Source organism: Vanellus vanellus, assembly GCF_965231255.1.
Source record: "Vanellus vanellus genome assembly, chromosome: 9".
NCBI classification, from domain to species: domain Eukaryota; kingdom Metazoa; phylum Chordata; class Aves; order Charadriiformes; family Charadriidae; genus Vanellus; species Vanellus vanellus.
Window position 1 is genome coordinate 9,374,465 of NC_138914.1, and position 23,399 is coordinate 9,397,863.

Consider the following 23,399-nt stretch of genomic DNA (forward strand, 5'->3'; position numbering starts at 1 on the left):
CTGTTGGCAGGAGGAAGTGTAACTTCACTTCTGTTACATTTTGGCCGGTACTATTGCTGAATCCATAAAGTTAGTGAGAGCTTTTGCCATTCTTTCCGTATTAAAGTGACAATCTAAGATGCTCTTTAAAAGTAAAACATGCACAAATATGGAGTGTTCACAAAACTCTAATAAACATTATAAATATAACTATTACTTCTCATACTGGCGATGTGTAACTAAAATTTGCTAAGATTCCTAAATTGGGTGACCAGATTGCTGTGAAATTCAGCACAGTTTTGGTGCAGGATTCACTGGGCCCCTTGGAAATCCCAGCTGAGAATGGTATTGCCAGGATAAGGCCACAGCATAGAAATTATCAGTCTTGGAGCTAAATGTGGGCCTACTTTGAAAGGTAAATTAAATGAAGTCTCCATCGAGCTGCTGTTCTGTGGAAATGTGTCCAAGTTTCTACACGTAGCTGGTTTGGAAGGGGGGGGGGAGCAGACGAACCAAGAAATAAAAGCATTTCATAACTAGGAAGAACTCTAATAAAGCTGCTGTTCAGATTGTCAGGTCAGACCGTACCATGGAGCAAATTGTCTTCCCCGTGCCCAGTATCTGTGAATTCCTCACGAAGGAGTCCAAGCTGCGGATATATTACACCACGGAGAGGGATGAACAAGGCAGCAAGATCAATGACTTCTTCATGAAGTCAGAAGACCTCTTTAATGAGATGAACTGGCAGAAGAAATTACGAGGTAGGTTGCCGCTGCCAGTGTGGTTGTGTGGAGCGGTACCAGCAGAGCGCTGCGGTCAGGTTTTCGGAATTTGAAACGTTGACTCGGTAGCAGATGGTTCCCCAGTGCGGCAGCGACCTTGATAATTGTTTGAAAGAGTCTGCTCCTCTGCACGATGGCAACAAGCTGTAATGAAGTCAAGCTCAATGCAGGAGCAATATGGACCAACTGGAGGGGATCCAGGGGAGAGCGGTAAGAAGGATCACGGGTCGGCGTCTTTTGAGATCCAACAGGAAGGAACAAATTTGCGGAGGCTTAGCTTAAACCAGAAGGCATTGGTGGCAGGGAGAGGTATTTAAGAGCAGGTTAAACATACCTTTAGCAATAATGGTTAAAGTAGAATTCGCCCGCCCTTTGGGCAAGGAGTAGACTGGCAGACGTTGCCAACTAAGCCCCTTCCAGCCCTGTGGTGCCGAAGTATCTGAAAGCAAGCTTTTCCAAGCACTGCTTTTCCCTCTGAGGTTCCCACTGGCAGCTAGGAAAACTTCTAAAAGTATATTTTAATTCATACAGTGCCACCACGTCCCCCAGTAACCTTTCTAACTCGTTTGCTTAATTTTTTTTTTCTTTTTTTAAAATGATTTCTTGTTTTGCTAAAGGAGAAATGTTGCACATGCGGCTCAGCTTCAGTGGGCAGTGATGAGTGGTTAGAATTTGCCAACAGTGACCCTCTGAAATGTGAGAGATAAAGCAGTTATTTCCTACCCAAGCCACCATCCGATACCACTGTTGTTCCCCATGCTTGAATCAGCTAAACTCCAGTTATGAGCGCGAGGGCGCAGACTGGTCCAGAACCGCCTCCGGGAGCAGATGGGAGAGCGGACTTCTGGGCAGTGGTGAGCAAAGGCTTTCCCCTGACAGAGGCCTTGCTGGTACTCAGTCAGCGTCGCACATCATAGGAAAAAATCAGAATCATAGAATCATTTTGGTTGGAAGAGACCTTTAGGATCGAGTCCAACTGTTAACCGCACGCTGCCAAGTTCCCCGTTAGGTGAGAAGGGACTTTCTGACCTTCCTCATTGCGAAAATTATTTTTTTTTTTTATAAAAGTGTTTCCCTCGTTGCAACCTCTGACGATTGCATTTTGCCCTTTCACTGTGCACCTCCAAGAAGAGCCTGGACTCTTTCCAGTTTGTTTTTAGGATGCGTAAGCACAGTTCGCACTAGAGCTGATGCTGTGTTGCACATTTGGTAACAGAAACTCAATATTTGCTCCTGATTTTTGGGATGTATGTATATGTGTGTATATATATAAGTTAGTAGACCTTTTAACAGAGGAAAGCAATTGTAAACATATTATTTAAAATTATCAGTCAGGTGTGGATAAGACCACCTGAAACTTGGTCAGCTCTACTGAAATATTTTTCATGTGTATGAATACTAAACAGAGTGGAGCTATTTCCACCGCACGATGGATTAGTGCTTCTGACAGCATCAAAATCCCTGGGAAGCTGCTTCCTAAAATGAATTCTAAGAACTCTACAAGAACATGGGAATATTTGACATCCTAAACAAATGGGCAACTTTTGTCTTTGACAGCATCCATGTATTCTGTTAGATTTTGTTGTTTGAGTTACTTTAATTGTCTTTGAGGCTACCTCCAGCCAAGCTGTGAACACATCCATAACTAACAGACCACAAATTAATCAAGATCCACCCGCAGAAGTGGAGAATATTTCTTTTTTTTCTTTAAGAAACTGGAATAATTTAGCGTGTCTCCCAGTATTCTGGTCTTGTTTGGTCTCTGGGTGATTCTCTACGTTTATACAATTGTTTCTCGCATCTTAAATACGGGTTTGTGTTTTCCAGACGTGACAGGCTGGCAGCGCTCTGTGCTGTGCTCATGTGAGACCGCTGACCGTTTATTCAAACCTGAGAAAGACTTTTAAAAAAAGTCTTTATAAAAGACCCATGTATCCCCCCCCTTCAGCTCACGGTGCTAGCCCACTGCCTGAGCCCCGTAAGTCTCCCAAGGTCTTAATTAAGACTTCGAATGAGCCTGCCAGAACCAGGCAGAAGCGCTGCAAAGGGCAGATGGTCTGTGCCCATCCCCAGAGGAAGGTTTAAAGTAAAACCTGGGACTTTATAATGACCTTTCATATAACAATTTTATACAAATGAATTCAACCTGCTTACAAATTCTTCCAATTAAAATGAAACTGAGAACAGAAATAATACAGAAATCAGGGTATCATCCATTCGAAACATTGCTACATCGCATTTCAGTGAGGCTTAACATGTGCCTGGCTAATTAGGTGCAATGAAGCTTGTATTCTTACCGTGAGGGGGTACCTTTTTGTGGTCCTTTCCTTTGCATTCAGCTGTTCAATACATTTGCTTTTTATGTGCATTTCAACTGAGTATAATGAGGCATTGTATAATTCTTTTAACCTATTTTTTTTGCTTAGGATGCTAGAAGAGGTGATTTGCTGGAGAGGGGTGGTGGCTACTGTGAGGCTCAGAATTGCTGCAGTCGTTAACTTACTCTTCAGCCCCAGAGTTTGCGTTTTTCTCTTTTCCTTAAATTTCACTGTGAGCTTCTTTCCCTTTGCTCTCCGATATCTGTACACATTACCTCCTTCCAACAGGGAAAAACATTAGTTCATTCCCTTCTTTGAGAGCGCTTTCAATAGAATTTTTTTTTCCCACTCTACATTTCAGGAGTACACAATTTGCTGTACAATAAGCCTGCAGGAGCTAAAATCAGGGGGATTTTGCCTCGATGCAGAGGGAATTACTGTAAGGCAGCTTCTTAGCTGTCCTTGTCATCCTCTGGTCCACGACCGCTTCAGAAAATGAATCTTTTTGCTTTCTGTGCTTTGGTTCGGGCTGCAGAGATGATTAAAATTGAAGTCTTTTTGGAAAGTATTTATACATCACGTTAAGAATTTAAAATGTGGAGCTGTTTAACTGTGCACTTAGCTCTGGGCAGCTGTGTCCTTTGCCCACAGGGCAGAGGGAAGACCAGCCAAGCTCCAGCTCAGTTGTTATTCTGGGGCTGTATAGGTCTGTTATCAGCCTGAAGTAAAGTTGTCTTACTGGCTTGGCAGCTAGTCCTAAACATTTTAGCTTTATTGCTCTCTCCCTACGCTGCATTTTGCATCTTAGTTGTCCACCTTGCACTGTTTTCGCTGCATTTTTTCTGACTTGCCACAGCAGAGAAGAAGTTTGAAGGTGGGCAGTGTCTCACGTAGGTGAGCTGCTGGCGGCGGCGGCGGCGGCGGCGCAGGGAGGACAGGGCGGAATCTCACCGTTGCTAACGTGGGCAGGTTTTTTTCCTCCTAATTGTTCTTTGTATCACTCCGAGTACAAAGTATATTATTTGGGGAAACCGGAAGTCCTTGACCTCTGGCATTTCTGAACTCGCTCCCATGCTGCCACTAAATCAATTCATGTTTGAAAATACTCACCTCTTGAACACGAGTCCTTTGCCTCAAAGCGCTATCTAGGAAACTGTGGAAGTACCCCAAAGATAAAGAGAAATCAAATAAACTTCAAAATAAGCCATGACTATTACTGATGATGATGCTGTGCATTTGGGCAAACTGAAAATAAACTGAGTTTTGCTAGAGATTTTTTTTTTCTTATATAGAACTCTTATCTTTTTATATGCTCTATTAAAAATAATTATTTTTCTCTTTTTGCAGCTCAACCTTTCCTATACTGGTGTGCTCGCAACATGTCCTTCTGGAGCAGTATTTCCTTTAACCTGGCTGTCCTTATGAACCTGCTTGTGGCATTTTTCTATCCATTTAAAGGAATTCGAGGAGGTACCAATATTTAACACATAAAAATATGTGAACAAATAAGGTATAATGAGCCAAATTCAGTCCCTCGCTTGCGTCTCTGCATCCCTGTTTACTTCGGTGGGGATAGTAGAACAGAAATTGGCTTTTTTTTTAATTGCCTTGATTTAAATTGTGCTGTTCTGAGTTACTTTTTCTTGAGGCATTTGTAAGGAAAATATAGAGCCGTGCTTTTTCCTAGGGGAAAAAATTATCACAGACAGACATCCACCTTTAATTACCCGACTGTTCTGCTTTGTTTAAAGTTCTGTAATTAAGTGTTGCACTAAAAAGACGAGAAATGTTAATTTGTTGTTTTCCTCGAGCTTGCATTTTATTAACGCCGTTTTCCATAAAACTTCTGTGGTCGCGTAGCTCTTGGGGAGGGCTCTGAGCGTTGGGGCTGGGTGAGGGAGCTTACCCTGCCTTGGCCGGCCAGGCGTACGGGAGCCGAGTGACCTGCCTCGAGCCATTAGAAATCGATGGAGGATGCAGAAGAAGAGCCCGTCTCCCCTCTTGCTGTCTCTCCTAGGAGTCTCTTACCCCTGCGTAGAGCAGAGGTGGCCCCAGGGAACCAGGAGGAGCGTGCCAGCCGTGTCCCCTGGCTCGGGAGCAACCCGCTGCCATCAGCGGATAGCAGCTGGGCTCGCTCTCATTTCTGACGTAAACTATGGGTTCGCATCTGCAGTTCGTGCGGGATTGCACAATCTTGCTGTAATAGGTCTCATGGAAGTTGCTTTTGATCCCAACAGTGGGTTTGTGCGACAGTGGTGGTTCCTTAGAGCCAATTCAGGAAATACTCCTGGTGGAGTCCTGATGAGATTCAGCTGCTCTTGCTCAGATCCAGCCTCTCCCAGGAGATGCACCCCAGGGCAGGTCAAGGGGTGGATTCATGTCAGCAAGAACCAGGAAATCTGGAGAAATGTTCTTGTGAAGGCTCCATCGTGTTTATCTCTTGCAAAGCTGGCGTAAAGGACATGCCTAGGTAGGAGATTTTACCGCATCTGTGTCAACTGGAGTGAATAGGGAACCCAGCAGTTAAACCTCATCCGAGAGAGGGTGATTCAAGTTCAGGCCTTCACTTCCCTTTCTTCGAGATTCAGAATGCAATGGGGACAGTTAGATGCTTATCTTTTCCTATTGAACTTCCCTCTGCATCTTTCTCGAGGTTCCTTGCTAACTACAGAGCCCAAAGACAGAGCAGCTCAAAGATAGCAGTAGCCTGATCCTAAAATCGGGCTAAAACCTAAAAGCTGAGCTCTGTGTGTGTGGCATAAAAGGCACTTCACCCTTTTTGCATCTCACCAGTTAATTTAAGCTGAGGAGAGCTGTGGTTATCCCTCAGTGTTTGACAGGAGCTTATGGTCACAGTGGGGTAAAGGCAGTGGGTGTGGAAAACTCACGTTTGGGGTTCTGCGTCCTGATAAAGCCTATGAGAAGGTGATGTTTTAGACCAAAATCCAGCCTTCCTCAGAGGGGGAAGAGTATAGTTACCTGCTGCAACACCAGGCTGTGGTTTTGGCCGCTGTACCTCTGCGTGACGGCGGACCGTGGGGCCACCCGCGTCCCGTCTGGCCGGCACTTGGTTGAAAGGTTTTAACAAGCACAGAGAGCAACTGAATTTTCTGTCTCCAGTTTCAAAGATCACAAGTCAAAATGTAAAAGTCTGTCCTTACGGCTGCTAGGAAAGGCAGTAATTAAACGAGTTTGTTGAGATTACAAGTTGCAAGACTCGGGGGGCAATCATTTGGTATTTTGAAGATGCCCTACCCTGAATATTTGAAATACTTTATTTATCAGGTAGCATTTTGATAAAATCTCTTCCTCTTCTAGTTACAATCAAAAATGAAAAAGAAATGAATTCATGTGTGTTTTATATTTAGCTTTTAAAAAAAAAATCAGACCATTTGGGGGAAGTTGTCATTGTCTTGAGTCGCTCAGACACGGTGAACTGAGCAGCTGATTAGCATCTGACTGCAGCAGAAGCTGTAAATCTTCTGACTTGAGGAGCCAAAACAAAACCGGATTCCTGGAATTCGTTACTGGAATGGTGAGAATTCCAGAGGCAGGGAGAGCTTCCTACCAGGTCCTCCCGCTTACGCGCTCCTCCTGCCAGCGGTCACGGGACGGACGCGGCGTGCTCGGACGTTGGGTTGGGTGCAGACAGTTGATGTCGAGTGAGCGCTGGGTTGGTGAGCTTCGTTCACCCAGTGCAAAGACGCTGCTCCCAGTTTGCTCCCAGTGGTGCCGAGCCTCACCGGGGTGGGTGCGACAGGCAACGGTAGAGGACTTCATTAACGCTGGTTGTTTTTGCAAGCCTGCTGGGAACTGCCGAAACTTGTGAAAGCAAATCTGTGCGTGTGCCGCGGATGGCTGTGTCACAGCGGGGATGCTCGGGCACCTGCGCAGGTGCAGGCAGGGTCCCTCAGGATCTGCCTCTCACGGCAATTCCCAAGTCATTCCTAAATGAGCTGCTGCACGTTTTTTTCTCTCCCCTCTCTGTGCCGTTTATCGTTCCCACTCGGGTGACTCTGTTTCAAGCTCTGCACCTTTTGCTGTTTGACAGCTCAAGTAGCGGTGGTGGCGTTGCTCTGGGATCCCAAACTCCCTTCAGACGGCGGAAACATCTGTTCAGCTTTACGCTTATTAAGTTTTAATTTCCATCTATCCTCTGCTGTCTTTATTAATCTACAGTGATTTGGAAAAAAATTAAATGGCTGCTCGTGGTAGTCAGATGAGAGTAATATTTCCTAAGCCGCCTGAATTTGGGCAGGAGGAGGAAAAAGCCCTCAGTGAATGTCTTGCCAGTATGGCACGACAGTCCTCTGAGACTGTACTTGCAGAAGGGCTGCGGAGTGCTATGAAATTTGGGGGGGGGGTGTCTTGCCGTTTTGTCTGTTGAGGAAGAAAAAGTGTGGGTTTTTTTTTTAATGTCAGTTTTAAGAAAAAGATGTCTTTTATATTCTGCATAAACCCAGGGTAAAAGGTATTTTTGGCCGAGTATTATTGATGGCTCTTTCAGAGAAGTGTATTTTTAGCAACGCGGGCTTGATGTTATGTAAGCAGACAGTCCCATGGGACAGTCTAAATAGAACCAGAAATAGCAAGAGATGACAAAAACTGGTGTGAGGTTTTTGACCAAAAGCATAATAGGGGAATCTGCTGTGAGTCTGGAGGAGCATGTTGTCTGTCTTCACCTACCCGTTCCGCAGAACGCATTAGCAAAATGCCTCTCCTTTTCAGCATTCAAGGGGTATAAGTAATGAACACTAAAGTGCAGAATTCTATAATACTGGCGCTTATCATTTACATAATGCTTTAGTAACAAGTTTGTAATTAAAATCTGCTGAAGGCATTGGGCTCAGATGTTCCACTTACGGCTTTGAAATCAGCAACGTCTGAACATGCAGCTTAATGATGCTCCACCAAAGATGAGATAAAATGGCATTTATTTGGTTATTTTGGGTTTGTTTTGTTTGGTTATACAAAGTAGTGAAGTGGGTTTTGTTTTTTTCCTCTCCACCCCAGGTACACTGGAGCCCCACTTGTCAGGCTTGCTGTGGACGGCTATGCTGATATCTCTGGCCATCGTTATAGCTCTTCCGAAGCCCCACGGCATCCGAGCCTTAATCGCTTCTACAATATTGCGACTCATATTTTCAGTTGGTTTACAGCCTACTTTATTTCTTCTGGGTGCATTCAACGTGAGTATCAAGTGGGCTTTTTTTGAAGTTCTCTTGCATCTTATGTAAGGGTTTCTTACCTGCTCGTGAAGACGTCGGGCAAAAATAGCCTGGGACATCGTGGTGGAACTGGTGGGAGGAGTGATTCCCTCTTCAGACTGGTTCTAGCAGACTTTGCTGCCGTTCATGTAATCCTGGTTCCCTGGGCTGGAGACCTCTAAGGTTTTGCCACAGTCTAGAAACAGCTCCCACCCCAGCCAGAAATGTAAAGAAGTATCTGTGACCCTGAAGGACTCGGTTATGCTCTCAAACCCGTCCCCCGTTCAGCGACTAAGCTGCAGGGTTGGTGGGGTTGTGTAAGATTCACTAAATCAAGGCATTTCCCAGATGTCTGTCTGCAGTCTACCTGCTAGCCAAAAGCCACCACGAAGCAGTTTTGCTACAGCAATGTGTGGCCCGAGCGTGTAAGCTGAGCCACCAGAGAACTTCATTAGCGCTCAAACCCGGATACTTGTGGTCTCTTGTGGCAAGCGAGCCAAAAGCGTTTCTCGCTGACTGAGTCAGCAGGAGCTCTGCAGAGATGCGTCTTCTCAGAGCCTTTGCCTTTATTACGAAGTGCCCGGGTTTCAAGTGCATCATCTAATAGCACCCCTTGTCTTCAAAACACGTCACCGTGTGCCACGTACCGCCCAGTCAGAGCTGCCTTGTGAGGGCGGTTGTTGTCGTTATTGGTAATTGTAGCATTTTAGTAGGTTCCGGGTAAGTTGAAGGCGGCTTTTCTCTGGCGCCGATGGCTGGTGCTGCACAGGAGGGTTCCTGGCGGCCTGATCCGCGAGTGAATTGCTGAGGGAATCGGGAGCACTCGCTTATGAGCAAGCAATGGGGGGCGGTCAGAAATGTAAGGGGTGCTGTAGGCTGGAGAGTTATTTGGCTGCAGAAAGTGCCATGTTAGAACAAGAGCTTGTTTTCTTTTAACCAAGGTTTACCTCTCACACCGGGGAACGTTTTTACTTTCTTCTTTAAATCTTAGCCTTGATGCCTTTTGACAACAAGCTGGAGACAGGCGGCAGTGCACGTGTGTTATTAGACGTGTGCAGGTTTAGGTTTGGCTCCGTGTCTCCGCTGTGCAGGAAACGCAACAGAAAACAGGTTTTGACTGATGTGTAAAACACTGTCGTACAGCAGACAGTTCAGCATGAGTGTTGGTATCATCGTGGAGCCGAGCCACCTCCAGCTTTGAAAAATTGCCTTTTTTTTCCCCGAAAGTCACATATTGTAACTAATTTATGGTTAATCTTTCCTTAGGTTTGTAATAAAATAATTTTTCTGATGAGTTTTGTGGGTAACTGCGGAACCTTCACCAGAGGATACAAGGCAATGATCATGGACGTAGAGTTTCTTTATCACCTGCTGTACCTTCTCATATGCGCGCTGGGGCTCTTCGTACATGAATTCTTTTATAGTTTGTTGGTAGGTATTCACTTTGCCCTCAGAATGTTTTCCCGTGTCTGAAAGTCCCATCTCGGGCATATCCAGGTGTGTTGTCCACCGCTTGCTCTCTGGTTTGGTGCTGGGCAGCTGTTGTACTGGCACTCCTTTGAGAACTGCCCGCTGGAGGTTTTGCCTGGGAGGAGTTACGGTGGGAGGCTACGGGACACCGCTTCTTCCTAATTCGTACCAAGCAGCATTGACTTTTTTGTTCTCCTGAAGCGTGTTATACAAGATGTGTGTTTAAGGTTTAATTTAGATAAAATCACTCATTATGGTAAATGTGTATGCAGTTGCAACGAAGGTATTTAGCATTTCCCTGTGTGTGTTGGTCCTCTTAGATGTCAAAGGTACAGGTTTTCTAGGTTACATCTATCGTTGGTGACCCTGCTTTGAATTCCAAGATAATAAAACCATTTAAAACGTTGTGATTCCAAGATATGTCAATACCTGGTGAAGGTTTAAGCCTTCTTAAGGTCATATAAGCTCTTACACGAGCTAAAAAAAAAAAAAATCCTTGAAAAACCCAGCCATAGAGGTGTTAGCTGAAGAGGAGGCACTTTTGGAGTTACCATGCTACGAGTAAGAGGCACACCGTCTTTAAGATGGTTTACTCTGTTACTGTCAATAACTATAACATAGTGTCCGTGCTTTTTGAGCAGCTGGTTAGCTTTGGAGTGTCTCCTTAGCTGTAGCCAGACTCCGCACCTCACACGAGGGACACGGATGCCTGGCACACGTGTTTTTTCTGTTTGGGGTGGAATTCATCGTGCACAGCACAATACTTCTAAGAATAAGCACCGAAGGAGTACATCTAGTGTTGGTGGAGAAAATGTGTCACTTTTAAAGTAAACCTTCAATCCCATTCAGAACAGACTATTTTTGTCCCTTTGCTGCTCGCTGTATCCTCTGGTAACTGGATTGGTTATTTTCTATATTCACGTAGGTCCAATTTGACAAATACCTGTCGTCTCACTGTCAGCCAGCATAGCCGGCACCCTGCCTGGGCTCTGCTGGTGAGTCGTCACAGACCCAGAGGAGTGACAAATGAAGGAAACATCTGTAATTTAAACAAAGGATTTGGGCAAAAAAAAAAATATTGCTCATTTAATTATACACTCAATAAACTGAGACTTAAAGGAAACGGCTAATTGCATTTTGAAATGAGCTATTTTGAGATTGTGATGGGGAAGACAGTACTTGAAAAAGAAAAGATACAGCAGTATGTGTTAGCAGCTTTGTGTTTAAAGCGTGCACTGTATTTATAGCACTTAAGCAAGAATACCTGCCCTCACACCAGGTAGGGACTTCTTCCCATGCTACCACTCAGGACTGGAGAGCATGAAGTGCAGATGAAGAGGAGGGTACAGCTGCCTCCGTTCTTCACATTTCAAAGCGCATGGTCCAAGGCTGGTACAGTTGGGGTGAGGGACCCTATGTTCCTCGCTTCCTGCTATCTTTTTCTTTGCCAATATGTTAAATTTCAGATAACTATTAAAAAAAAAAAAATTGCACTCTAAAACATCAGACTGGCACTGTTAATGTGCTGCCCCAGGTTATGCCAACACGTAGCATGCCACCGGTGGTATTGGTGTTACACGTGAGAAACAGCCTTTGCTTTTGTTCCTTGTCCCCCAGCTCTTTGACTTGGTGTACCGAGAAGAGACCTTGCTGAATGTCATCAAGAGTGTCACTCGCAATGGGCGTTCCATCATCCTGACTGCTGTTCTCGCTCTCATCTTGGTCTACCTGTTCTCCATAGTGGGGTACCTCTTCTTCAAAGATGACTTCATCCTGGAAGTAGACAAGCTCCCTAACGAAACGTTATTGCCAGGTCGGTAACGGTGACTCATTTGGATGGTTTGTGTTGAAGAAAGTAATGGGCTTTTGTCCCGCGGGGCATGCTGAGTGTCTTCCACCTCTTGCAAGACATACTGATTGCCTCACCAGCTTGACAATTTCTTTCTTACAGAGGATGCTGTTTAAATAGAAAATAAAATTTAAAAAAACCCCAAAGTGATTGGGGCAAACAGATACCCCAGTATTTTTACAAAACACTGCAATCTGCCGCAGCATAAGAGGGATGGGGAGGAGGAACCCCTGGAGATAGCACTTGGGCTCTTCTGCACACGGTTGAGATTTCTCCCCTCGCTGTTTGCTAAAACAGTTGAGATTATCTAATTCAGCTACACCTACTCCCTCCCCCAGCTTAATTACAAGCAGACTTTAGGTAGGCCATCGTGAAGAAGGCTCTACACTGGGAGAATTCAGTTCTGCCTCGGTTTGCCGGATACTGAATGCTTAGATTGGCTTGTAATGGTGAAGTTTAGCTTCAACATAACAAAAATTAATATTTTGTCTGAAATAACAGACTGCCTATAAATGATGGGCATCAAAGAGATTCTCCTGTGAAGAAGAAGTTTATCTCTCTTTAACTCTGGTTTGCTCATAGTTTTTATAGACTGTATTAACCTCCCTCAGACACTTGCTACAGTAAATTCTGTAGCAGACTTCTCTGTGCTGACCTTGGGTTGCTTGTTGTGACTTAAAATTCGGGTGGGTTTTTTTTCCCCCACCCTGCAGCATCAAGCAACTAACTCAGTGGGTGGGAAGCACAGAAATGAAATTTGTTAGAGGGGTCATTTGGGTTTTGCTTTGTTTTTTTCCTCTGACACTTGAGCTATTCAAACAAGTATTATTTGACATTCCTACTATTTTTTCTAATTTTACTGCCAACCCTGTGAGAGACCCAAACCTCACTGACTCTGTTATTTCACGTTTCCATGCGGCTGGAGAAATGCCGAAGATGTCTTACCGTGTGGCAGTAGGTTTGTTTTGGTACTTGCAAGGCATCGAAAGGCAAGTTTTCCAGGCACCTTGAAAGTTCACCGTGCACTAGAACTTAGTATTTTTGGAACAATTTCAATTACTCTCTCAACTTTAGAGCTGATGCGAAATAAATGCACAACTCCGGTCTTTAATTCATAGAAATAATACGAATTTTATGTTTGAATTTACAATCTTTGAATGTGTAAATCAGAAAGTACTGTGCCCTTCTAAACTCCAGGATCATACGCTATTCTAAATCTGCCTAGTAAGTGCACGCTGAATATGATGGGGTGCTTTAATATCTGAGAAGTAATCTTGCAAAACGTACAAAACGTTAACTATCCATTTGATTCATCACCTTCTGTTTTTAGATCGCACAGAACCAGGTGAGACCATGACCGGAGAGTTTCTCTATTCAGACGTATGCAAAGCAGGTAGCAGTGAAAACTGTTCTTCAATCATTCCTTCAGACCGTAAGTATCTGCTGTTGAATTCGTAACTCACACCCTGAGTTTTGCCACTTTTTCTAGTTAAGCACCTTAAATTGAAAAAAAAAAAAAACAAACCTTAAAAAACCCTATGTAATAAACTTGGGAACAAAGCTATCGTGAGACTATCTAACTTGGAAAAGGATTAATTTAGGCAAACAGCATAAATGGCACTTGTTACATGAAGTGATTAAACTAGAGACACTTAGAACTGAACCCTACTTTGATAAAAGAGTCATATTCTTTAATTTTCTACCTTATCAATTTGAGAAGGAAGTGATGCAGTTTACCTCTTTGCAAAGTTCATTATTTTAAAACATTAGGCTATTAAAGGTGATCTCAGAGGATAATACACTGTGAAATATGGAGCAGAACATTGTTTATTGTCAGCATTATTCTAGCTAATGAAGGAAACTTTAATATCATGGCAGGAAGTACTCAATGGATTAAGTAGACAGGGTAGGTTTGGGGGTTTTTGAGATCAAAGAAGTGCATGCAAGATAATACTGGTAGCATAATCGCCAGCCTCAGATTGGGTATTGAAATATTTCAGTTTTATTTTCTAGAAAATGCAATTTACTTCGCGGAGATTTAGGATGCTGGCTGTGAGAGCCAGACAGAGCATCACTGTTTCTCTTAGAAGTGGAGCTCTTATATGGTCAAATGTTTCAAAGGTCAGTAATGGCCACGAGCCTATGCTGGCAAGAGGACATGGCTCTGTTTTGCTCAAGTGTCCTCTTTGATAAGCTGAGATTCAACATTGATACAAGAATAGCTGCTTTATTCGGCTCTAGGATTGTGCCGCTTTGTCTTTGTACACTCTGGCTGCAGAAAGGAAAACGCCGGAGATGTCTTTATATCGCAAATAATCAACCCAATATCAGGGTCGTGTGTGACCAGGGATACGGATGATGCCCAAATCTTTGGCCGTTTCTCTGCCATCTTGGGTTTTGGCTGTTTCTGCATTCCACGGGGATCTTGGCCTTTCTGAGGCTGTCTGTGGGAAGGTGGGATCCGCTCATGAGCATTTTCGTGATGGAAGTCATGAGACTTTTAATGGGTACAGGGAGAGTATATGAGATTAGGTAATTAATTCTAGCAGTTCTGCAACTGAAACCGTGAAGTTGGAGGCTTCAGCCAAATGAAGAAAGGGTCAAAAAAAAAAAAAGTGTGTTACTTTTTTAGTAAAATGCAGTTTCCATAAGCAGTGATATTTTAGCCATTTGAAAAATACAAGTCGAAGTTGCCATTTTGAGTGCAGCCCAAAGGCTGTGCAATCTGTCAGGCACCAAGGGAGAGTGTAAGAGGCAACACTTTGTCCTCCGAGCTGTCAAAAAGCTATGATTCTGTATAAACAGGCATCTGGTGATCTGAGCTGTGCATGCTAACAGAAACGGAAAGAGATATTTAACCGAGTCAAAGACAGCAGTTCAAGCACAAAAGAAGACTCTTGCTGGTGGGGGGAGGAGGGCCGGCGGGAGGCAGAGCAGAGACCTGCGCCGATGGCCGGCGCTTTGCAAAAGCTCGCGGAGGTTTGTGACGCTGGCTGGAGATCGGGCAGTTCCTGCAAAGGGGGGAGAGAGCATAACCAACAGAGAATGGAGAGAAATCTTTGAAACCCATCTTCTCGCCTTTGAAACGTGTCTTTGCTTGCTGTGTTAATAGAACTGATCGCTGAAGAAACGGAGGAAGAGAATAAAGAGCATACGTGCGAGACGTTACTGATGTGCATTGTTACTGTACTGAGTCACGGGCTGCGGAGTGGGGGTGGAGTAGGTGATGTGCTCAGGAAACCATCCAAAGAGGTAAATTATCACTGAATGGGGGCGGAAGAGTGATAACCATGTAGGGCCGGGGATGTAGTTCTGCTGGGGAAAATGTGTATACACTCCCTTTAAACAGACATAGGATACATCGTGCCTAGAAGGAACCACGCTTTCTCTCTGTGTAATACAGTTAAATCTCTGTAGGATCGCATTAAACAGCAGCCAGTTCAAACAAGCTTCTCCCCATCCTTTTTTTAGGGCTTTTTTTAGCTTGAGGGCTGTCTAGAACGGGGCCCAAAAGAACAGAAATGGGGTGGCCAACGGTCTGCGCTTTGGGCGTTTAGGATCTGGAGAAATAAGTACAAGCTAGTGAAAGAGTAACATGAGGGAGCAGAATGAAAATGCAGCGGTAGCTGATACCATACCAGTGGCGTGAGTTTCTGTGGCGAGCCTCTCTCGGGAACGGCAGGATGTGTAAAACGGGGAACGGGTGAGAGGACAGGGAGCGAGATGGGTTGGAGCTGGGACTGCGGGAAGGAAGGATGGATGTCGCTTGGAGGCTCCATCAGAGAGCGAGGACCAGTCAAAGCAGCAGGAATTTTTGATGATACCCAAAGCTGCCCACATAGCTGCCTCCTCGGCTGTTGGTGCCCGTCTCAGTCTCAGGCTGTCCTCCCTCTGGTCATTCCCCAAAACCACGTTAGGGGGCAAAGGAGCAGTATTGGTCAGAGTGAATGCTTTTCTGTATTGCCTGCAATTTCAAAGCGTTTTCTAATACTTAGCCTTATTTTCAGCTTACAATGGTTTAAAAGTTACATAATTCTTAATAAAAGTTTGGCACCCGCCTGGCAGGCTGATTCTGAAAGAGGGGGTTGGGCTTTTGGGTATTCAGCCCTGCGATAAAGATGAAATGGGTACCGGGAAGTCCAACTTAATGTCCTTATACATGGTTGTTAGCATAAATGAAATGAATACTATTAAATTCCAGTAGAAGACCTTATGGTCAACACTGATATATTGACACATCAGCAGATTAACATAGCGATATCGTTTAGATGGGCTCGTGGGGCGGGGGTGAGGAGAGAGCAAACGTCGGTGTATGTGTGGGAGAGAAGAGGACAGCCGTGGACACAGTGAGCAGAAGGAGCAACTCGGTAGAGATCACATACTGGTAGTTGAGTAATTTGGCTCGTCTTTCAGTAATCTCGCCTCACATTTTAGTTTCACTTAATGTTTTGAGTTGTAAGGTCTCATTGGAGGGCATCAGCAATGGAGGCTCGGAAGGGAGGGGCTGTGGGGCAGCGTGCTCTGTGGCTGAACTGAGAAGGTTAGATGGCACAGGGTTAGATGTGCACGGTTTGGGGTTGTTAATTATTCAAATATGTATCTTGCAGGAACCTCTCTTTGCTGCTAGAGTGATATATGACCTGTTATTCTTCTTCATGGTCATCATTATCGTCCTTAACCTGATTTTTGGTGTGATCATTGACACTTTTGCTGATTTAAGGAGCGAAAAACAGAAGAAAGAAGAAATTTTAAAAACTACTTGCTTTATTTGTGGTAAGTGTAGAAATGCCCTTAAGAATAAGGGGTTAGTCTGTCAGAGGTAGCTGCAAAGTAGCAGGAAACAGGAGTCTGGAATTACTGGCTGTTCCTACCTTGCATTCCTCAGCTAGTTGATATTCTCGGGTACCACGTGCGTAGGAGCTTGGCAGCAGGAAGAGATGGGGAACGTATGCTCAGTATACCATTTTTTCCTCAAATCCTTAGTTTCTGTTTCTCCTGCGCTTCAAAGAATAGTTTCCTGTTGGAAGAGGGGAGATTTTTATAAACAGTAGTTTTTTCTAAGGGTGCTGAGCGTTGAGTAGTGCCTGTCAAAGCTGTTCCCATCAGTAGATTGGGAATTGAGGTGCCGAGCCCTTGAGGCCAGTGCGATCAGTGAGATGGTCATGCAGAAGTTGCAGAACACACAGAGGGGCGGAAGTAACCTTTGGAAGTTTGGTGCAAAGCAAATGTTGCATTTGGTATCATTTTGCCTAAAAATAGGAGATGAGTTACGAAATCCAACAAACTGCGTTGTTTTTTTTTTAATCCAAAGTTTTCTGTTATGTTTAATAAATGCGAGCAGTACTTCTTACGCCTTCTTTCCTCTTCTCCCTATGTTGTGGCCATTTCTTAGAGAGTTTATCCCCATTATTCAGTCTTCATTGAAGAATGTCTGTAACTGTTGAGAAGTGCAGCAGGCAGTAGTTTTGTTCTTGGAGCTCGTTTTTGTAGTACCAGTTCATAAATACTAAGAGTTATACATGTGTCACTCCTGTAGGTTTGGAAAGAGACAAGTTTGATAACAAGACAGTCACATTTGAAGAGCACATTAAAGAAGAGCACAATATGTGGCATTATTTGTGCTTTATCGTGTTGGTGAAAGTAAAAGATTCAACAGAATACACAGGACCAGAAAGTTACGTGGCAGAAATGATCAAGGTGAGTTTGGAGTCTTGCTTTTTGTCTTTCTCCTGGATTAGACCAACCTGCTGGCATGTTTGGTAGATATAGTAGTCTGTATTTTTTTTTCATTTTGTAAGCAAAAGCTTGGAGTAAGGCTTTTCCTACAATAATAGGCTTAATCCGAAGCCTTTCCTTTTAGAAGCATCTTCTAAAGATAATGTACTTAAGATGTACTTGGCGAGATAACTGGAGAAAAGCCCTCGCGTTGATGGCAGCACTTTTCAACGTGCCTTGCGTGGACGGCAGCGCGGTGCAGCGTGCTGCGCAGGGACGCTGCGGGCAGGGGCACTCCTGGGAGCCGGGATGTGCTGCAGCACCGCAGTCACGCAGCCATTTGCGTCTGCGTACCTGCAGCTTCTCAGCCTCTAAAACACTCCCTGCGGGTGCCGAAGGAGGTGGCAGTGAGCAGTGACAGCCAGGTAGTCTCTGTTTTCAGTCGTGCGAAGAGAGCTGTTCTGTTTTGAAAACTAACTTTGAAGGGAGAATATTCTCAAGCCGGTGGAAGTAGTTGAAGTATAACAAACCAGTGATAACCCGTCTCTGTATAAATATCTTAAACTGACTTGTAGGATTTGTTGTCATATGATTTTAGCTTATTATTGTGAAAATCTAAAATTAATATCTACTCAGTTGTAAGGTCTTTTAATGAGAGAATTAAAAACCTCGTCTCTGCCAAGCTACAGGTTCAGTGCTCCTGGAAGTAGACACTAAACCCGAATTACTAATTTGTGTGTCTTCTGGCTGGTTAGCAAAAGCTGTTTCTGATTTATAACATTTCAATTAGTTGTTTCTTTATTTGCCTCTAGATGAATAAATAGCAGAATACTTTTCTTAGTTGTCTCTAACTTTTTTGCTGCAGAGGTACAACCTACCTTTAAGTGGGCGATTTGGCATGGCCCAGTCAGCACGTAAATCCCACCAAGAGCTCTTAGAGGTTAAACATGTTATTTCGGGGTCACTAAAGTGTCTGTCCTAGTTCTGGATTTCTGCCTCTGTAATGAGGGCTTAAAGAAATCTTGTGAGCAGTCACCTGATAGAGGATTAGCACAGTGAGATAACTAAGCACATCACTGCTGCTTTCTAGTCTGACTGATTATATTGCTCCTTTTATTCATCCCACTGCTGCAAGCAGTACTTCAGGGGGAGGCACTGTACTCTTTAAAATGTTTCTGCTTGTAAAAGATGATTTTGTGTTGTGTTACAACTAGTTTAACAAAAAAAAAGCTGCAATTAACAAACAATTTATTAACAAATTATTTCAGATTAACAGTTCAAATTTGATAAGAACCAAAACCCAGTCACTGAATATGTTTGCAATAAGCACAAAAACTGGAGAACTTTGACCAGAATTCCCATTCATAGAAGTGTCAGCAAAGGCTAATTACTGTGTGCTGAATGGGGATATGGATAAATTATGCATAGACCAAGTGTCCCACGCAGATGCAATTTTATATAACTCCATGCTCTAGGTAGAGGTTTGGAGTATGTCTTGTAGTTGGTGTTTTCTTGCATTTCATGAGCCAGTTTTAAATTGAGAACTAAGAGCAGGGTCTCACGGCAGTGCTGTCGAAAGCGTGGTCTAACCCTACGAGCCGTGGAATAGGAAGTAAATTTGCTTTGCACTTCAGTGGTCTGCCACGACCCAGCACAGGCGTGACTGGAGCAGCTCGGGCTGGTGTTGGCCTCACACCATAGATGTTGGCAGCATTTTGCAGTCGATGTATTCCTTAGGACTACTCTGGCAAAGCTTAGTCTGAAAATCAGAAGCAATTTCTTTCCATCATCCTTTGACACTAAAACCATCCTTTGCTGCCCTAGCAAATCTGAATGTAAAACATGATGAATACATTCCTCTACCAGACCCGTTTTAAATACTGGTGTAAGAGTCAGAAATTCTTTTTTCTGCCTAAGTTGTATCTAGGAGTGACTTGGGGCATGGTTCATCTTTTACTCAAGACTTCTGTCTTCATTCCATGAATCCAGAAGGACAGGAAAAAGGAAAGCCTTAAATATGTCAGCGGTTCCAAAGATTCAGATTGGCCTGTTGGAGGTGACAGTTTATTTTCAATTTGTACAGAGGGTAAATGGGAATCTGCGGTTGCTTAATGTCTGCAGCTCCCAGAGTCTCCTGGCAAGCCTACTTATGTCATGGGTAGATGTAAAAGGGATTTTCTCCCCACATTTTCAGACTGAAGGTGGCACTCTAACATCTTCGATAATGACAAAGATGGGGCATGTCTTTTCCGTGGGCTGTTATGTGGTACCATTGTTCAACTGCAATTTATACCCATTTCTAGTCGTTGAGGGTAGGAAGCATAGCGTGCTCCAAATCATACTGTGATGACAGAATACACCTCAAATACACTTCACCTTTGCACTAACTCCCAACAGAATATCTTTAGAAAATGCTTGGATTTCTGCCTTTTGGCAATAGTTTAAAAAAAAAAAAAGCCTCTGCCATTTAGTATTTGTGGGTTGTTCCAACACCACAGAACATTAAAAAAAAAAAAAGGAATTTAGGACACTAAAATTATATTCACCATCAGCTTGTGAGTTGCATCCAGTGCTGCTTGTGCAGTGCTTTAAAGATATTTTAGGCACCGTGGTATCAAAAGAATCCTGGACAATTTCACTTATGCCAGTTAGTGAATATTCAGAAGCTTTAAGAGTGATCTTGAATTTTGATGTTTTCTTGTCTAAAAATAATGTGTGTAGAAAGGCAATTTTGAGGCTATCCACTGTGCTGGAGATGGCAGAGCTGAATCTTGCCTGTAGAATTCATCTTGTAGCCTGCAGGAATCTGACCCAGCATAAAGAGAAATTGTAGCCTTGAAAATCAATGATTAACTACAATTCTTTAGTGAATTTTATATTTCTTCATGGGTAGAAGCTCATTAAGTTAAAACACAGCATGCAGAAAAAAGTCAGCGGTTTAACTCGGAGAGACTTTAAGGTTTAGAAGTATTTTGAACGCTATAAGCCTGGCCAAAACGAATATTCAAGCACAGTGATCTGACAAAATAAAACCTAATCTACTCTCTTTTACTACGCATTTGTAACTACGCCTTCCATAGCATTTTTTTGATACAAATATGGTCTGTTGGTGCTCCCAATCTCAGTTTGTTTGTGTTCAAGTCCTCCCGTGCGTGCGGAGCCCCGTGTGTCCGTGTCCGTGGGACACCAGTCTGCAGCGGTCCAGACTTTTGATAGGAGGCTCGGAGTTCATCGCCAGCTTTTCTCCCCATAGATAGGGACAATATTCACTTCCACCAGTGAGGTGAGCGTGTGTCTGCTGTAATATAGGATGTAAAACTTGGGATATCTCAAGAATCTTAGCTGGGAGTTGCCAGAGCCATGCAAGGGGGGAAATGGCACTGCTGGTGCTGTTTGATGTAGAAGCTGAGCGTGTGTACACACCCGAGCTGCTGTGGTGAATCATCCGCTGTGCTGAAGTCCTTACCAGCCCTGGCGAGGCCGATAACCTCGTGGGTTTCAGGAGATGGCAAGCAGAAGCTTGGCATGAGGCAGCTCATCTTTGAAATGTGTTCTTGACCCACCTCCTAATGCCTATTTAGTAGCACAGACAGCACTATGGGATGTGAGAAAACATCTAGTGGTAATAGAGATGGCCTTTAATGCTTGGTGTTTATGAAGCCCTCCTGATGACCTAACTTCTGTTCATCTGGCTAAATCACTGCAGATGTGCACTTAAGATAGTGAGGCTTCAGGATGGATCAATGTCTTTTGAAAAGTGTTTATCTGGAAAGTATGCTAATGGTGCTGCAGAGCTGGTAGTCCAGTGCCTGCCGTGTTTCCCAGGAACAAAGGCGTAGGGTTCAGCTGCTGTGTGGCTTTGCAGTCACCAGGGAAGATCAGGTGATGTCTGAATAATACCGAGTGTGTAGGAGGTGGGGGGATCCACTTATCGTGTTGGCCAGACATTGACATCCCCACCCAAATGACTAATGCGAACTCGGTGCAACTCCCTACAGATTAGTTCATTTAAATGTCTTATCTACCCATCCTGTCTTGAGAATTTCTGAAGTTTTCTGCATTTGCCTGCAGTTACTGCGGCAGCTTCGCTCGCAGCGGTCCGGCTGTCGCTGGAGTCTTGGCAAAGGGCTGCCGCAAACAGCTGTTTGCAGGCATTTAGCATATGTAAAAAATTCCTACTCTGAAGCTCGATACGTGGAAAACCACATGTACGCTGCAGTTTTCTTTGCCTTCATAAGCCGTTGCGCGTGCAGCTGCAGTGGGCTGTCACTTGCGTGGACAAATATTTGCATGCACAGTTCTTGCATACCCTAACATGGGGATTTGCATATACACCTTCACGTCAGCGTTTGAGCCACGTGGGTAAGAGCCGCGTGGCCGGGAGTGATTTTATGCACGCAGATGTGCATATTAAAAAATAAATTGTTTGGAAAAGTTTGTAGCACGGAGCTCCTTAACTAGCTCTTGCAGTTTCCACAGATTTTTAATCTAGCGTTGCACCAAGCAGGATACATGTCATTAACCTGTATTACAAAAGCGAGGTAGAGAGGTGTAAGGGATTGCCCAAGCTCACGTGTCCAGATCGAGAGCGCTGAGTCCTGAATCGTCAGCTGGATTGCGCTGTCATTTGAAAACGAACCCTTTATAAATAGGAGAGATGGTGCAGATACCCTTAAAGGAATTTGGAATGGAAATGAAGGCTAAAGATTTCCTTTTGTGCCCTAATTAACCTCTTCCTACAAAATAGGAGATTTAAATATACTTTGGGGCTTTTTCTTCTTTTTGTCTTGAGCTATGTGTTATACCACAATCAGAAAGTATTTCTTATTACTGTTTTGAGTGTCCAGCGTAGCCTGTAACTTCTGCCAAATCCTAAGCGAAGGCACGGTTTCAGCAGTCGCAGGCTTTTGAAATTATATTCTTCCAGAAGTGCAGGTTTGACTTGAAGCCTCTCCTAAGGAGTTAAACACCCGGCCACGATTGTCACCGTGCCCTGAAACTCAGCAGGAGCATGTGATTCACAGCCTGCAGGAGGCTCACGTGATGGTGGCTTTGAAGGGTCACTGTGTCCCCAGGCTCTGCATCGAATATACTTTGGTTGGAGATGGCCACAACTGGATTTGAACTCCAGCACCTGTAGGAACAACCAGTGGCGGGCCACCATGACCCAAACCCGAAGCATTGCAAAAGGGGCTTAATGACTCCAGCAGTGGTGAAAGACGTGTGTACAGCTGAAGTTGTAGTCTGAGAAACTATGAGAAAGTTATATTCCTGTGTAATTTGTACTTGTAATTCCTGTACTTTGGGGCAAAATCGAATAGAAAAGATTTGTCACATCAATACTTAACCAACGCAATTGCAGGCGCAGAAGAGAGCAGCCCGTACACATAACTTGTAGGCAGTTGGTTGGTTATTGATGAAGAAACTGGGGTTTGGGGGCTCCCAGTCGCAATGATGCTGGGGGCAAGCTGGGAGAGGAGGAGGACTGAGGAGGTCAGCATCTGAGTTGAAGCTGATAGTGCTTAATTTGGTGGTATCTTCCCAGCAAGCTGCATCTTGAGATACCTTACCAGAGTTGGCCAATTTAATTACAGGGTTAAACAATAAATAAGAGCAGAGCCAAGAGGTGTGTTCGGCAGAAGGCTCTTGGCTGCTGGAAACACTGTGTCATAGGCACGGGTCCCGAGCTTTGCATTTATATAGTGAAGCAACTTGTTCCACCCTTGAAATCGGCGTTACGGTGCAAACCAGAAGCTGCACGGGGAGAAACGGTTGGTCAACCTCATGTTCCCCATGCAGCACAAGTACGCTCTTCCCTCCGGAGGTGCGTGAGCTGCCGTGCCCTGCAGCGTGCTGCAGAAAACACCCTCCTGTCGCTGGCATTCACCTTATGTGGCTGAGTTCTTGGTTTTCCCTGATAAAAAACCACCTGGCGGGCATCCATGCTGGAAATATCAGGTTAGCATCCCCGCTGATGAGTCGAAGGTTTCACTTGGGCTGAGCGTGTGGCAGAAGAAGGGTCTGGGCGGATGGAACCAGAAGCAAAGGCTTCAGCCCGATGCCGTGTAGTGGTTTGTTG

The 23,399-nt window shown here is 44.3% G+C and overlaps 1 protein-coding gene across 1 annotated transcript in view; it reads left to right on the plus strand.

Annotated features, from left to right (window-relative positions):
• The window catches only part of ITPR1 (inositol 1,4,5-trisphosphate receptor type 1), a 182,923-nt gene that overhangs the window by 146,325 nt on the left and 13,199 nt on the right, over positions 1-23,399 (plus strand). Inside the window, exons 48-56 of the mRNA XM_082487739.1 lie at positions 548-740; positions 4,427-4,549; positions 8,093-8,268; positions 9,553-9,717; positions 11,374-11,569; positions 12,936-13,037; positions 14,718-14,857; positions 16,213-16,378; positions 17,142-17,302. Coding sequence (XP_082343865.1) covers positions 548-740; positions 4,427-4,549; positions 8,093-8,268; positions 9,553-9,717; positions 11,374-11,569; positions 12,936-13,037; positions 14,718-14,857; positions 16,213-16,378; positions 17,142-17,302 — 1,422 coding nt within the window. The remainder of the gene's footprint in view (positions 1-547; positions 741-4,426; positions 4,550-8,092; positions 8,269-9,552; positions 9,718-11,373; positions 11,570-12,935; positions 13,038-14,717; positions 14,858-16,212; positions 16,379-17,141; positions 17,303-23,399) is intronic.